The following is a 16,893-nucleotide window of genomic DNA, read 5'->3' on the forward strand; positions in this document are numbered from 1 at the left end:
TAGAGCAAAAATTATACTAGTAGAAAATAATAGAGATTTTCAATAATGTAGAGTAGTACTGAAGAACGATGACAGTGGTGGTGGATAATAGTAGTTCGCCCACTACTACTATTAACTGTTGTATGAGATCATTGATAGTCTGATGGATGATTGGGGTTGCGATGAAGATCATTAACATTGATGGGTGGTATTAGAGATTGTTGATAGTGATGAGTGGATAAAAATCCTTAGCATGGTGGTGGAAATCTTCAACGGTGATGTAGATCGATAACGTTAGTGCTGGGGGTTGATAGGGTTTTATAGTACGGTAGGTGATAGTGGAGATCGACAAGGGTGGTGGTGGATGGTAATGGAGATGTTTGGTGATGATGGCAGTAGTAGAGATCAATAAAGGTCAGTGGTGGAGATTGATGATGGTGGATGATGATGGAGGCCAACGATGGTGGTGGTGGAAATCGCAAAGATGGTAGATTATGGTGATGGAGGAGGAAGATTTTCATTTTCTCTCCCTTTCTTCTCTCTTAAGTTGTTCTTTTTTTTTTCTATAATATATTTCATGTACATTATATATTCGCATCTTGCTCCCACTTTTCCTACTTATATTCCAAGATGAGGTGACGAGGGGTACGTGGGTCCATAACCAACGGATGAAATGGTCAATTTCACAAAACTCCCTCTTCTTTCTGCATTCCAGCCGTCCTCCGACCACGCATAAATTTCAACGAGGCCTGGCGCTAGCTGTCATGGTCAAGGCTAGATTTGTGCTAGCGCGAGTTTGACAAAAGTCAGGACGGGTCAAAATAATCTATCACCTGATCCGACATGCGGCTCCCAAGTCAAACCGACAGCCCAGACCCATTTGACCAACTTACCATCTCGAGCCACGGAATCTTTTTTTTGTACGCGACTCAAGTGGAAGCGCCCGCTCTAAACCCTTGTCCAAATGTACACGAGCAGGGCCGGTAGGACACGTTGCAAGTACCTTAGAAGCAACTCCTTTCTCTGGCTCTCGCTTTTGGTTTCTTAAACCCTCGAGGTTTCGATCGGAGAGGAGGGTTTCGGCGACGATGGAGGGAGAGAGGAGAGCGGAGGCGGAGTGTTCCTCCGCCTCGAGAACTCGTAGGGACGTCCTTGAAGCTCCGCCGGGGAGCGGCTATGATGTCTTGGTTGATGGGAAGAAGGCCGAAATCGATGAGGAGGAAGTTGACGGAGAGGAAGACGAGGAGGTCGGCGTCGATGGGTTCGTTCCCGGGCCTCTGATCCCTCTCAAGGAACAGCTGGAGAAAGACAAGGTCTTGATTTTAGCCTGTTCTTTTTCGTCTCTCTTTCTCTAGCGATCTTGTCTCTTTTATTTTTGATCCCTCCCTCCTCTTCTCAAAGATCTGGGACGTGAGTTTTCCGCTAAAGATGCGATCCTTTTTTTGCAATCGACTTGATATATGCTGTATTTTAGATTTGTGTTTTATCTATCTTTTTGGTTTTCTTGGATTCTTGTTTGCTTTCGATGTCGTGGGTCGCGAGGTGGTGGGTTATTTTGGGTTGGTTTCGTTCTTGGCGATGTCTGCTATCTGATATGGATCCTGTGGGTTTCGATCTCTTTGAAAATTTCTATTTTTTCCCTCTCTCTTAGATCTTTTCTGTCCATATTTGTCTTATATTAGAAATTTGTGGCCTTAGATGGTGTTTTTGTGTTCCCCATGTATTATATGAGTATAACCTGATTTGAATTGTATTCTCATTTGCCTTTGTTGCATTACTATTTGATCTATTGCAGTTTATTATTTCTATATCTTGGATAGAAATGCTCCTTTCTTGTATGGTTTCCTCTGGTCGCTTATAACCCAGTCGTTATTTTTCAATATCTTATTCTTTTCTCGAAGTAATGACTTAATACTATATAGGAATGTTTTTTTTATCTATTTAGCTTTGATGCTTGGCTATTATTATTATTTTTTATGCACTAAAGATTTTAATGCCTTGAGTTGTCGAAGGCTTTGTGTGTGTGTGTGTGTGTCTACTTTGAAGAGTGTTACTCAACAGAGCAACAGAGTCTTCCTAAATTTACTTAAATGAACAGTGGCACAATAATACAAGTTGACTGGTCCCAGTCGCTATATCACATTAGCTGTGAGCAAACTACATTAGGAAAGAAGGGCTACAGACCTAGCTGACTGGCCTACGAAAGAATATAATTATTGTTAAGGTAAAAAAATACCGATAGAAATTTCTGATATCGTCCTAGAAGTTCATGTCTGATTGGTATAAAAGTGTCTTGACGATCAGTCATATTGGTTGTCAAGATCCCATATATCACTTCCTTACTGTTCTTCCTTTAGTCAATGTTTTTGAATCCATAAAGAACTAGCATGCTGCATTAATTTGTAAATGATTTTTTTTTATAATAGACAAAAATGCTCACAGAAATTTATCTCTACCTCTATGCGACTGTCTTTTGAGCATGTTCTGAGTTTGAATGCCTGATGCTCTCTTTATTACCGACCAAAAAACTGATATAATTCAAAAAATGTACTAATTTTTTCTTATGGTTTTAAAAAATTCTTTTCCCCCTCGAGCACCATCAAGCTTAAAAAAGGAAGCAGCTCAAAACAGAGCCAGCATCGAGCAGTAGAAGCTGACAGGGAGAACCCTTGGCTTATATATATACAACATGCTTGATAAACAAAGTGGCAGCTTTTGACTATCATTCTCTCTCATACCACCTAGGGTTCTTCAATGGCATAAATTTTCACATGATGCCATTTTATGCATTGATGAAATTTACCTATTCTATGTTTAAATAGATCTTATATTAAAGAAATCGGTACAATTGTCCTTGCTAACATTGCAAAGACAACCTTGGGAAATACTTCTTAGCTACTTGGTTACATTGAATATGAGTATAGATACATAGGCTTATTGAGGATCACCACCTATAGAAGATCATATGTTACTGGCTGTCCATCAACATCATACTGATCCCCGAGGTTTAAATCCTTGGGTTAGAATGTTAGTAATAAATTATAACATGCTAAGATTTAGAATCACAAATAATACCGTATTCAAGTTTAAGAGATATACCTGCGGAAAACATATTGAATACGTTCCTCAATCACCTGGAATAATAGCGGCTGGATCTTCCCTTCCTTGCTCCTCACAAAAGATAGCCGTCAATGGGGCAAGCTATCAACCATATGGAGAGGAGAGGGGGACCTAGCCTATATATAGGAAACAAAGAGGAGCCTTCCCATTAAAAGCTCCAAAACCCTAATTGGGTTTCCTGGCCTACATACCAAAAGTACCACAATAAATAGGACTCAATCCTATACATCCAAGGTGCACCAAAGCCCATAAAACAAAATGATCACACATCATATTGGGCTTAATCATAGTACCATTCTGAGCCATACGTCTAACCCATTTTATAAAACAAAAATACGCAATCAGTGTAAGCCCATATTTTGAAATTATTCTAACATTCTCCCACTTGGGCGAACACGGATTGTCATATTAATTTAAAAACTTTGTTTTGAAAACGACTCTCGGGTTAGACTACAAAAGTGGCCACACATATAGCTCAAATGATAATCACCTTGGATACATGATCCGGTCCAACAAGAACATCAACATTGAACATGGAAGTCGTTACACCATTTAATCGATGTAAGACCACTCCACAGCTACAAATGCTAACATCCTTATCGACATGGATCCCCATCCTCCAACCAATGTGGTAGTATGTAGTATGAACTTAGCACCAAAATGTGATCAAAGGTGTGCTAATTCATATTGGTCCTCATAAATGCTTCAAAAGAAGCCACATGTCTCAAAAGAGACTCACATCATGTCTTTATGCATTATATCTCGAGATCAAAATGATATCATAATAAAAGACATATGTGCAATGCATGCTCAAACATAATTATAATTTCTGTGCACAAAATACAGAATTATAAATAGGAAGATAAATATTTTTTTTTTTTTAATTGGAAGAGGCTGTACCCGAAGCATATGGGTTGCCTACATACCCTGTAAAAAGGATCAAGCCAAAATATAGTTCTCTTACATAAATAACTCCCACTAACCAAAAACATCAAAGGTTTCCACAATACCCATATTAGCAATATGTGTCTTAAAGACTTTCGTTGCGAGTCCCTTAGTTAATGGATCTGCAATCATTGCTTTTATATTTATATGTTCTATTTTTGTCTGCCCTTCTTTAACTTTATCTTTGACCACCAAGTACTTGATGTCTATATGCTTAGAGCCACCAGAACTCTTGTTATTCTTTGAAAAGAATACCGCTACACTATTATCACAATAGATGGTAATTGGTCTCGAGATGGAATCAACAACTTTCCGTCCTGAAATAAAATTCCTCAACCAAATGGCTTGGACTGTAGCTCCATAACATGCCACAAATTCAGCCTGCATGTTAGAAGAAGCCACTAGAGTTTGCTTAATACCTTTCCCAAAAATAGCACCACCAGTCATTATAAAAATATAACCTGAAGTTGACTTCAGATTATCTTGACATCCTACAAAATCAAAATCTGAGTAGCCTACCACCTCAAGATGATCTGTACGCTGAAAGGTAAGCATATAACCTTCAGTCGTTTTCGATAATCTCAAAACTTTCTTAGTTGCTTTCTAATGCTCTTGTCCTGGATTCGATTAAAATCTACAAAAGACACTCACTGCATAGGCTATGTCTGCTCTAGTGCAAACTTGAGCATACATCAGGCTCCCTACAACACTTGCATACGGTATGTTCTTCAAAGATTTCCTTTCAAGTTTATTCTTTGGACATTGGGATTTGCTAAACTTATCCCCTTTTACAATAGGTACATCACTAAGTGCACACTTTTGCATATTGAAACTCTCTAGGATATGTCGTATGTATGTCTTCTGTGAAAACCAAACAAGCTACGGTCTCTATCACACTGTATTTCAATTCCAAGTACAAAATAAGCTTCCCCAAGATCTTTCATTTCAAAATTAGCAGATAATATTTTCTTTGTCTCATGAAGTAACCTTAAGTCACTACTGGCAAGTAAAATATCATCCACGTACAAAATAAGAAAAATGAATTTTCTCCCACTGATCTTGAGATAAATGCATTGGTCCACTGTATTTTCAACAAAAACAAGAGAAGCACAACTTCATCAAATTTCAAATACCATTATCGGGATGCTTGCTTGAGCCCATATATGGATTTGTTCAACTTACACACCAAATTTTTCTTTTCTTCTACGACAAAACCTTCAGGTTGCCTCATGTAAACTTCTTCATAGAGATCTCCATTTAAAAACATTGTCTTAACATCCATTTAATGAAACTCCAAATTATAGTGTGCTACAAGTGCCATGATAATTCTAAAGAAATCTTTGGATGAAACCGGTGAAAAAGTCTCATTATGGTCGATGCCCTCTCGACGAGTGAACCCTGCAACCAATCTAGCTTTTTGTGGTTCAATATTCCCTTTTGAGTCTTACTTGAATTTGTAAACCTATTTGCAACCTATGGTGTTAACATGTGGTAGAAGCCCAACAAGTTTCCAAACTCTATTTCTCTTCATAGAAAATATTTCATCTTCTATGGCATTCAGCTATTTATTTGAGTCAGGTCTTGTTAATGCTTCTTTAAAAGGGACGGAATTAATGTTACGCCCAATATTAAAATCACTCGCTAGTAAATAGAAAATATAGTCATTAGGCAGGGCAGACATTCTTTCTTTTTTTTTTTTTTTTTTTTTGTGGTCTCCTAACCTGTGGTTCAAAAAACTAACTCAACCACTGTTTGAGGAGGAACGTGAGGCTCTTCTTGATGCTTACGTTCTTCATGAACTGTGGCAATCAGCTGAAAAATAACTCTTTCTTGTACAACGAAAATTGAAACCACAACTTGACTCGGTTCTGTAAAAGTTTTCTTTAATACAGAACTCCCACTAGTACCAAGTACAAGAAAGAAATTTCTCCATAATGAACTCAATAATTTTGGTGCCATGATTAGGACTATAGAACTTATAGCCCTTTGATCTATAAATTCTGGTGTAGATTTGGGGTCTAATTTCTTTTCAGTAGGATTATAAATCTTAACCTCAACTGGGCAGCCCCAAACTCTAAAATGGGCTAAATTGGGTTCACGTCATGTCTACAATTCAAAAGAAGTTTTCTCAACATCTTTACTAGGAACATTTTTCAGAATGTATACGATAGATTTCAATGCTTCACCCCATAAGAATTCTGACAAATTTGTTTTACTAATCATACTGCTAACCTTATCCTTCAGAGTCCGATCATGCCTTTCAGAAACACCATTTTGCTCAGGTGTTCCTGGCATTGTGTATTGAGGGACTATCCCACTTTGCTGTAAAAATCTTGCAAAATCACCCATGTTCTGACCAGACTCGTCATACTTACCATAGTATTCACCACCACGGTCAGATCTCACAACTTTGATACTTTTCCCACATTGTTTTTCAACTTCCATTTTAAATATCTTGAATTTCTCAAGAGCGAGAGATTTATCATTACTCAAGTAAACATAACTATAATGCGGGAAATCATCAATGAAGGTTATGAAATATTTGTTCCCACATATAGTAGAAAGTAACGGTCCACTAATATCGATGTGAATAAGATCCAAAAGAACCATCGCTCCTAGTGGATCTCTTCCTTATAGTTTTAGTCAGCTTTTTCCTAATACAATCTACGTAAGTGTAAATATCTGAAAAATTCAGAGAGGGCAGAATGTCAGCTTTCATCAATCTTTCCATTCGCTCCTTTGAAATGTGGCATAAATGCTTATGCCACAACACAGAAAATGGATGTTTATTGATGGCTTAAAATATGTCAGTTGCATCAAAACCAACAGAGGCTCGATGACCAAATCTTTTGTTCCAAGCAATTGGGGAAATTGCATTTTGCCTTTAATAGTAGGTATAGTACATGCCTTATTGCAGGTGACTATATCATGAAATTGGACCATAAAACGACCATGCTAGCAGGTTCATATTGAATGTCATGGTTGCCAAAGGAGATAGGGCATGCCAATAAACTGTAGTAGGACTTGTGGAGTCTACCACATATTTAGGACATATCAATTAGCTGTAGTAGTCCTCATGGAGTCTGCCATGATTTCAGGACATATTAAAGATGTTGGATGAATCTCGACAAAAATGTTGAGATGAGTTGACCTTTGTATTGGTTATGAAAAGGTCACATATTACTTTCTCTAATGTTTCGATTCCTTAAAAATTAATTTCAAGTTTGAACCAACTTAGGGGCTTTATTGTTTCAGTAAAAGGCTTGACCAAGATGGGGAGTCTGGAGCAAGTCTTCTTTCTTCAAAATATTTTCTATTCTTTTCCCTTTTCTGCACCCAACCAGCCTAAATCTGCTTCAAGTTCTACATGCATATAACCTCAACTATCAGAAGTAGCCACCAGCTTGAATAAGGGTTTCTGGTCCGACTTAGCTCAGATTTGATTATACTAGCTCGGTCTGCTCTTAAAGCAGCATCTAAACCCAAGAAAACTCAGTGCTATTTCTATGCCTCGTTTCCATCTCACATATTATTTCCAGTCAAGGTTTCAACGACAGACATTTGGCTTGATAGGGAACAGGCATTCAAAAAAAAAAAACGGAAACAACATATTTTATTTAATATCATCCAAAAGTGATGCATGCAATCAATGGATGATAACATATCTATCTAATCAACTTGGGCTATTAATTAGATAGTCCGTAATCAAACTTGAAAAACATATAAGTCTAATTACGGTAAGAGCCTTGGTGCATCATTGTAAAGTCACCTTTGGGCTAACAATACAACACGCTATAAGGTCCTCTTAAGACATATCATGAAGCCAATTAACAAAATCACATCAGCTGTCAAAAACACCATCACCTTTGGGCAGAAGAATGATTCTAGGCTAATGTAATCCCATTAATCACTTCATGTCATTTTTCCAAATCATTATACACAATAACACCTTCGGGCAAGATATTGCATTCAATGATCTGGCAAAATGCAATGCTACCCTTTTTTTTTTTTTTTTTTGAGAAAATTAGATAAATATCAGTGAGTGTGCCACTTTGGCGGCTACCACCCACTTCAATTTCAAAATATTCTCAAATAGGAAAATAAGGATAGTCTTTATGCCCAACAATTTCAATCACAAAATGATAGTTATGTGACAAAATCATAACCATTAAACATGCTACAAAAATAATCAAAAACAACATATGTGATTGATTAAACAAAAAATGTTAATTACAAAAGACATATATGGCAGCAAGAGATGTCCAAAATTTAATAATTTATTAATTTAACACCTCAATAATTAATATGCATGAGGGCCTTGATTCAGCTTATTCAATATTTAAATAATAATTAAATAGGTTACTAACTCTTAGCCCCAGGTCTAAAAACCCATTATGGTCCATTAAATAAAATTGGGTTGGTTATATAAAAGAGCCCAACCTGCAACCATGGACCCATTCAGGTTGGGCTTAGTAGGCCCAAGCCCAATCAAAGGGCAAAACCCTAAAACTTTTTTTTTTTTTTTTTTTTTTTTTTTGGCCTATCTTCTTCCTGGCCGCCGCTGTTCCCTTGTTTGGGAAGCAGCCCGTGGCTGCTACCCATGGCTGCCCCATGGTGGCAGCCCGCGGCTGCCACCCATGGCTGCCACCCACGCCGGCCACTGCGAGCGGCCGGCGAGGCTCCCCGGGCCGCTGCGCGGCCGGCTGTGGGGTAGCCGGGAGAAGGCCCCCGAAGCCGCGAGGCCCCTTGGCCTGCGGCCGGCCGTGGGGTGGCCGAAAGAAAGCCCCCGACGCCGAGAGGCCCCCACGGCCTGCGGCCGGCCGTGGGGTGGCTTGGGACGCGCCCCCGGCTTCACAGCCGCGGGACCATGCCGTCCGCCTCCCGGGGACGCCGGACGCGAGTCCAGGGAGGCCTTGCCTCCCCTTCATCCCCTTTTTTTTTTTTTTTTTTTTTTTTTTTTTTTTTTTTTTTTTTTTTTTTTTTGAGAACATCTTCCATGGAAGATGAACAGTGAAGCTTACGGGAAGGAAAAAGGAAAAAGATGAACAGTGAACCTTTTCCCTTTTTTTTTTTTTTTAATCCGAAAATTATATTCAATCATATTTCATTCAAATCATTATTAAAATCAAACCAGATACTTGATTATCAATGGAAGATCCATTTATGCAGAAGATCCATTCAGCAATGCATAAAATCCATAAATCCAGATAAAATAATAATTGTATACGAAGGATTCTAATCCTAGCATGGAGGCTCTGATACCAATTGTTAGTAATAAATTATAACATGCTAAGATTTAGAATCACAAATAATACCGTATTCAAGTTTAAGAGATATACCTGCGGAAAACATATTGAATACGTTCCTCAATCACCTGGAATAATAGCGGCTGGATCTTCCCTTCCTTGCTCCTCACAAAAGATAGCCGTCAATGGGGCAAGCTATCAACCATATGGAGAGGAGAGGGGGACCTAGCCTATATATAGGAAACAAAGAGGAGCCTTCCCATTAAAAGCTCCAAAACCCTAATTGGGTTTCCTGGCCTACATACCAAAAGTACCACAATAAATAGGACTCAATCCTATACATCCAAGGTGCACCAAAGCCCATAAAACAAAATGATCACACATCATATTGGGCTTAATCATAGTACCATTCTGAGCCATACGTCTAACCCATTTTATAAAACAAAAATACGCAATCAGTGTAAGCCCATATTTTGAAATTATTCTAACATAGAATACACAAGAGTTCCAAGTTCCAACAGCTCTGCTTATTTATTTGTCCGCACATGATGGAGTTAAATTAATGTGCTCTGACATTATAATAATTACCAAATCTCGAAGCTGTATATGATCATAAATGTTAGACGGTGCATTTCTCTTTACTTTTTAGAAGCCTTCATAGGAAATGTGATCATATGGCAGACAATTAGGGGTTGACAGGATCTCACATACAGAAAGTCCATATGTCCTTTATGTAAGAGTTCAATAACTGCTGGCTGGCTTTTACCTGAATCATTTTATGTGGCTAAAATACCACTTTTGGTAGGTTGGCTTTGTTGTTAAACACGTCTCTTAATAAAATCTAAATATATTTTTGTTCCTATAGAAGGTAATATAGTAGGTTTTCCAAATAAGATAGATTTGGTTGCCCAGTAGGCTTTAAAATAGTCAAGGACTGAGACAATTTCATGTGTCAATATGGCCAAAAGTAATGTGCTTTGATGATAATAATAATCTTGTTTCCCCTGTGTATCTTGTGTGCTTTATATTCGAGATCAGGTTTGAGGGTTTGCCTTTGGTCAATATCTAGAGCATCTTTCCCATCACCTGATTCATCCAAATATTGAATTGAGAAGTAAATTTATATCTTTCGAAATCTGTGTCAAAGTTGGATTGACATTACAAGCTATGAGAATAAGGAATTGTGAACCTTTGCTGGCAACCATGCTACCAAGATGCTCATCGAGATGGCAAGAAAGGACATGCATTATCTGGAATATCCTGATAGAGTAACAACTAAATTTGATCCAAGATTTTATGCAAGGGATCAAAGTATGACTAATCTAGAGGGTGGAAATTTTTTTACCAATGATCCTCTAGAATATTTGAGAGCAGAATCCTATAATTTCGTACTGTTGAAACTTGCACGAGGGGCATCCTGAAGATGTGGAAGTAACAACCAAGGTTCTTTAAGATCCCTTAATGATTGCCAAAGCAATTCACAGAAAGCAACCATCATAATACTGGATTGTTGAACACGTAGCAAGATTCTTGCATCATTTTGTACTTTTATGTCCCTCGGCAATAGAACAAATGATACCATGGAGTAACAAGGTTACCGATTTATCGATGTTTAATGCATCTCTTAGATTCTTTTCCCTCCATTATTTATGAAGTGGACTTTTGCATTTACAGGACAAATTTTAGTGTCATCATCTTAGCTTCAATTAAAATCCTATGAACCCTGCAGGATGATGAAAGTCTGAGGAGGTGGAAAGAAAAGCTGCTTGGCTGTCTTGAAGGAGAATTAAATGGTCAGTCTAACTGTTTTCTTTACTTGCTAATTTGAAGTTTTGTTATGACCCTGCATTCAAAACTGTCACCTTTCTGCAGACCAAATGGAACCCAAAGTTACATTTCACTCCATAGGAATTGTATGCGAGGGCTGTGCTGAAATTATAATACCCTTACTGGTAGCAGAGAATCAAAGTCGTGTTTTATTTTTTCTCAAGGAAGGATCACAATATCGTCTCAAGCTGACTTTCAGTGTTAAGCATAACATTGTTTCTGGCTTAAATTACTTGAATACTGTGTGGAAGAAAGGTCTACAAGGTATATTTCATTACACCAATTTTCTTTCTTTTTTTGGGTTAGAAAAACCAAACTGATGACAGAACCTTGAAATTTCCTGCTCCATATTTTTAGCAAGCTTGACATTCATATTCGTTTTGCTGAAAAGATGTGCCATCATATAGTGAATACTTAATAAAGTCTAGCTTTTGGAGAATTAAGGAAATGCAATGAACATCAGAAATAAAGATTAAGTCCAGGATTTGATGCAACTCTGCTAGCTTAGAGCTTGGCATTCTTGTGTTTGTTCCTTAAACAGTTCACTGAGAATTATGAATTACCTTGTACTATGATGAATCAGTCAAATATTAGTTGTATGTGGCTGGCTCCAAATTGTTTCTTTGCATTGGGGTAAATTCCTTGAGATTTCCTCTTTAATACTGTTTGTACTTTACCTGATTTCCTCACCCACTTTTATTTTTCAGATCTGGTTCAACCATCGATTTATAGGACTATATGTCAATTAGCATAACATTTACTTGTCAGTTTAGTTCTTATCTGTTTCCTATAGTAGTTGTATACTCAGAGCAGAGAACTATAGCCCCAAATTAAGGTCACAAAGGAAGATTTCCCTGTAGTCTTATATATGTCGGGCATTCTGCATTCACTTGTTCTTTAATTCAAAAGGTTTCAGAAACAAGAGGCGAGCAGAGGAGTGTTTCACTCTTTCTATAGCATTGTGACTGGTTCCTTCAATGAGCTATAGATAGGATTTAAGTAGTTTATGACAAGAATGTATTTGGAGGTGCTAGAATTTTACCTGATCTCTTTAAGTGGCAGCTGTGGAGAAACAACTGGCTTCTACGATCTTATTTGGGCACCCTAATTTCATTTAGCAACATTCACTTTCCAGAGCAGTCTTGACTTGTCAGCAGAAATATACACTAAAAGTAATTTTCTGTTTGCATCATGTACCAAGTGTTGTCTAACTTTTAATCAAAACCCGATAAAGGTAGTAGTCGATGGCAAAGTTTAGCTTGACTGACAACCAAATATTCTGCAAATAGTTCATTCTGTTCTATTCTTAAGTTCTAAATAATTATTAATCCATGACTATCTGTTTGGCATTTTAGTTTGCTTTCTTTTCATTATTCATTTTAGAGAGATCTGATGAATATTTCATAAACGAAAATTCAATCATTCCTTTGATGTTTTCGTGTCTTTCACTAAAAAAAAAGAACGGAGGAGGAAAGAGAGAAAAAAACCTTGTTGCTTATAAGGACTGCAGAATAAGTCTTCTATATTATGTGGGTAATTTAACTGCTGATTTCCTTTAGCAATGGTGGTATACTGTTTTCCTTATCTGGTTAATAATATAGAGACGTCTCCTGTGCTTTACAACTGGTTCCATGTTTCAATGGAAGCCTGAAAATCTCGGGGATTCCAGCAAAACATGAAAAGCAGACAAAAGATTGCTGGCTGGACCGTGGGCAGAGTTGCCCTCTCCTAGCCAACTTTTTGGTCCTTGGTCTCTCTGTTGGTGATTTCGGGTGCAATTCATAGTTACTTCCAGATTTCTGACACTGTTTTATCTTAGCCAGAGAATGAATGGCTTCATGTGCTTAAGCATAATTGTGGACGCATGTTTTCGACTTACATTCCTCCCTCCTCTTCCCTTCTTTCAAATTTCAGTCGATCAGAGCAAGGGAATGCTCGGTACTTTTGCTCCTCGGCGTGACCCCTACGAACATCTGCTGGAAGAAGAGACCACTCCCTCTGGTTCGCTTGCTCGTGGAATCTACTCAGCAAAACTTAAGGTACGTACGATCGAATGGGTATCTAGATAAAAACATCAAAAGTATCGACTTCAGTCCTAGTTTCTTTGTTACTTATCCGAAATCTTCTTTGTGCTAATTGAGAAACAAAATATTACCTGCATAAGACTGACTTCGCTTTCCGGCTTATTGCAGTTTGAAGATGACGACAGGAGATGCCACCTGGAACTCGACTACTCCTTCGAAATCAAGAACCGTTGATCGTATATTTCTCGAGATCAAACAAGATTAAAACTGAATGGAAGAGGCTGTACAATGCAAGTGTGCTTTTTTTCAAGTTCCAGTATGTTTTTAACAGCGGAAACTCAGTTCTAAAGAGACCATACCTTACCAAAATCCCAAAAAGAAGTTGGGCGAATATGTTCACCCGTGCATCCCTCCCTTTCCAATTCCTCCATTCTGAAAAGCCGATCCAACCCACTGGCACAACAGCCCTTGTGCCATCTGTCAGTGCTATTTCATGCTTATTTTTGTGCTTGCTAAACATCAGGTGGATCAGTTCATTTCATGCATCCTAGCAATCTTTACATTGTAAGAATCGTCATTTCATGCGGCCGATGATCGAGTTCTGTGCCATTACAAAGCCAAACAAAAACCAATTGCCTGTTGCTGATTTGGGTACGCATTTCAGGCGAGGCTAAGAAGCTCAAAAAGACAATCATGCTGTTGGGTGAATCGGCTGCCTGGTTGATGTAAGGTGGAATCCATGTTAAGACACAGGGACTAATAGATGTGGTCGGAGGGAACCAACCTTTTAATGCAAATCCAAGGTTTGTCCAAACAACGCATGCACAAAAAAAAAAAAAAAAGTGGTTTGATGAGCTCATTTTTTCCTGAGGTCAATTCCTGCCTTCTTAGCAACAGCATCCAGCCCATTCTTCTCGATGGTCTTGAGTGCTTTGGTGGACAGGCGCAGCTTGAGGTAGCGGTTCCCTGCTTCCCACCACACCCTCTTGTACTGCAAATTCACAAACTGCAGCTTCTTCGTCTTGTGGTTTGAGAAGGAGACCTTGTTGGCCCTGTTCGCCTTCTTTCCAGTGAAAGGGCATACCCGACCTGAATCCACAAGGTCTCTGAGTTAAATCATCAAACACAAGCAGGGCAGATGGTATGGTCGATATGTTGCTAACGTAAAATGAAGGTTTTCGCGGGTAAATTTTTATGGTCATTTAACTGAGAGATACAAACAAGAATGGTCCTGTTACCGAACGCATCCAACATGCAGTTTGGTTGAGAGCTGGCCGTAGCTAACCTAGTAACAAGTACCAACATCTGACATAATTATATGCCTTATACTGACACAAACAAGAGCCTAAGCAGGATGAGCTTGCTTGTTAAATTTCCAAAACATTTGCAATGAACTTTCAGATACAGTTCCCTTGAATAAGAAACCATGGCAGCAACATAAAACTCAATCTTACCAGCAAAATAATATTTTGATGTGATCTTAAGGTGCACTACCTCTTATAAGAACATCGTTGTTACTTGTCCTATGAGCAATAAAAATAAAATATATGTCGGAATGGTCGAAGAAAGCACCGGGACTCCATATTTGATAAGTCACAAAACTTTTTTTTTTTTTTCAATTTTAAGAAATATCACAAAAACTTCACAGGCTTTTAAACTGCACCGGCACAGGAACTGAATGAATGATAACAACTGGAATGACAAAAATGAATAGCAGAACACTATTGGTTTAAAGATTCAAAAAATCCAACAGCTCAATGAAATGGATAAACAAAAGGGACGACATAAAAATACGACCATCAGAAGAAAAAAAAAAGGCTGAGAGGAGAAAGAGCGGAGTCCCTTTGTGATCCAGGATTTTCGATGTTCAGCTGAGATGATGAAGAAATAAGTATCTTTTTAGCTTCAGGATTGACGACTGCATAGGACTTCTAAATTCACAGTCCACAATTCAAGTGCACCAGAAACTTTTTGAACTTTTAACATTTTACCAACACATTTGAGGAGAAAAGGGAGTGAATCCTGTCCTAGCTAGTCGAGATATTACAGGTAACCACGAATTCATACAAGCGATTATGATATGGTTCAGTTCCTCGTTCTCCAAAATAAATTGTTGTTCATATATATATATATATATATATATGTATGTATATATATGCATGTGTATGTACAAATGTATGTATGTGTACATATGTATATATTTATATATATGCATGTATGTACACACACACACGCACGCACTTTGGATTCATTAAATGGTACGATTCATTTGTTGTGCCAAGATCTTAAGGTTACAAGTTGATGTTACTTAAAAGAAAGAAAAAGGGAGGAAGAGCTACCTCTCTCTCACTGGAATTCAAAACTGAAATCGCGATGGAGACGAATGAATGATTTAGAAACAAGACCCTCTTTTGCAATTCCAGAAGGAGAGTGAAGATGCGCTTTTTCTTGGATAAAGATCCAGTCTTTAGTAGGAAAAATGAGGTAGAGGGGCAATCAATACTGCTTAACAAGTTTCAATCTTGAGAACAAGCCTTTGCCTTGTACAAGGGGCACGATTCAATGATTCCGCTTCCTCTACTCAATGCTTTATGGTATTAAAAGGATATAATTGTGGTAACAATTCCTTTGGCATAGATTTAGGTTGTAGCATGGCCTTTAGTTTCCCATCCTTCTCTCTAAATATGAGAAAATTATTTACATTCGAACATCACAAAGAGTCTCGTTAATACCACATATCTTGTATTTAAAAATTCAGCAAAAATTCTTCCTTTTTTTTTTTGTATATCTCTACTTTTCTTCTTCGGAGGAATATTTTGGTTCGCTAGAAGTAGTAAAACTACCGCATTCCATGATATTATAATCATCCAATACCCAGAATTAGGTTAAAAAACTGACCGCGGAGAATAAAGAGTTAAACATAGAAAAAAAAAAGAGCAGCACAAGTTGAGGAAGAGATCGAGAGACTCACGGGCAACGATGGGCCGTACGGGAGCAATGGGAAGGATGGGATTGGGCGGGGGGGCTTGGGAGATGCCGATCCTGGCACCGCCCAACTGGGACCTCCCGAACCCTAGCATCGAGCACTGATTGGAGGGTAGCGAAGCCCTGACGCTCCAAACCCTAACCCTAACCCCAACCTTAGGAGAAGAAGAATTCAATCCCTCGGTCCTCGCGAAGAAGAGCGCCGAGTGCCCCACCAGAGCTGCCGCCATTTTACCCCTCTCACTCTCCGAAATAAGAGCGAATGAGAGAGATCGAGGAAGAAGATAAGGGAAGAACGTTGGACGGCTCCTAACGTGGACAAACCAAGAAAGCTTTGCAAGAGAAAGCTTTGCAAGAACGGTAGGGGTTGAAGTGGATCGAATAACATCCGTTTAAATTTATATTTTTTATTCGAACCTATCCATATGGATAATAATTTAAGCATCCCATTAATACTTGTATCCCTAATTACATTTATAAAAAATTAAATATAAAAATAAATACATAACTATTCAATTTTTGTTGAAATATCTAATTCTATTTTTAACTCTATTTAATCCTATACAACACTAATAAATTTTTTTAAAAAATACATAACCACAATAACATGATCTTAACTTGATTTATTATATATATAGTAATATCTTGGATTCTACGATTATAAAATTTAATTTTTTGAGTTATATTTATATTTATATCCATATTTTTAATATTCGTATCCATTTAAAATAGATATGGATATAAATTTTTACTTCTAACTAATATTT

At 38.0% G+C, this 16,893-nt stretch overlaps 2 protein-coding genes across 2 annotated transcripts; one reads left to right on the forward strand and one right to left on the reverse strand.

Annotated features, from left to right (window-relative positions):
• Positions 1-959: 959 nt before the first annotated feature.
• Positions 960-13,983, forward strand: LOC103706943 (rho GDP-dissociation inhibitor 1-like). The gene is made up of 5 exons (XM_008791223.4): positions 960-1,292; positions 11,020-11,083; positions 11,163-11,381; positions 13,032-13,156; positions 13,310-13,983. The coding sequence occupies exons 1-5, from the start codon at positions 1,068-1,070 to the stop codon at positions 13,373-13,375; spliced, it is 699 nt and encodes a 232-aa protein (XP_008789445.1). The 5' UTR covers positions 960-1,067; the 3' UTR covers positions 13,376-13,983.
• Positions 13,841-16,505, reverse strand: LOC103706942 (50S ribosomal protein L28, chloroplastic). Its single transcript, XM_008791222.4, has 2 exons — positions 16,113-16,505; positions 13,841-14,230 (listed from the first exon to the last, which is right to left on the reverse strand). The coding sequence occupies exons 1-2, from the start codon at positions 16,354-16,356 to the stop codon at positions 13,998-14,000; spliced, it is 477 nt and encodes a 158-aa protein (XP_008789444.1). The 5' UTR covers positions 16,357-16,505; the 3' UTR covers positions 13,841-13,997.
• Positions 16,506-16,893: the final 388 nt, after the last annotated feature.

This window comes from Phoenix dactylifera, chromosome 18 (assembly GCF_009389715.1).
Source record: "Phoenix dactylifera cultivar Barhee BC4 chromosome 18, palm_55x_up_171113_PBpolish2nd_filt_p, whole genome shotgun sequence".
NCBI lineage: Eukaryota > Viridiplantae > Streptophyta > Magnoliopsida > Arecales > Arecaceae > Phoenix > Phoenix dactylifera.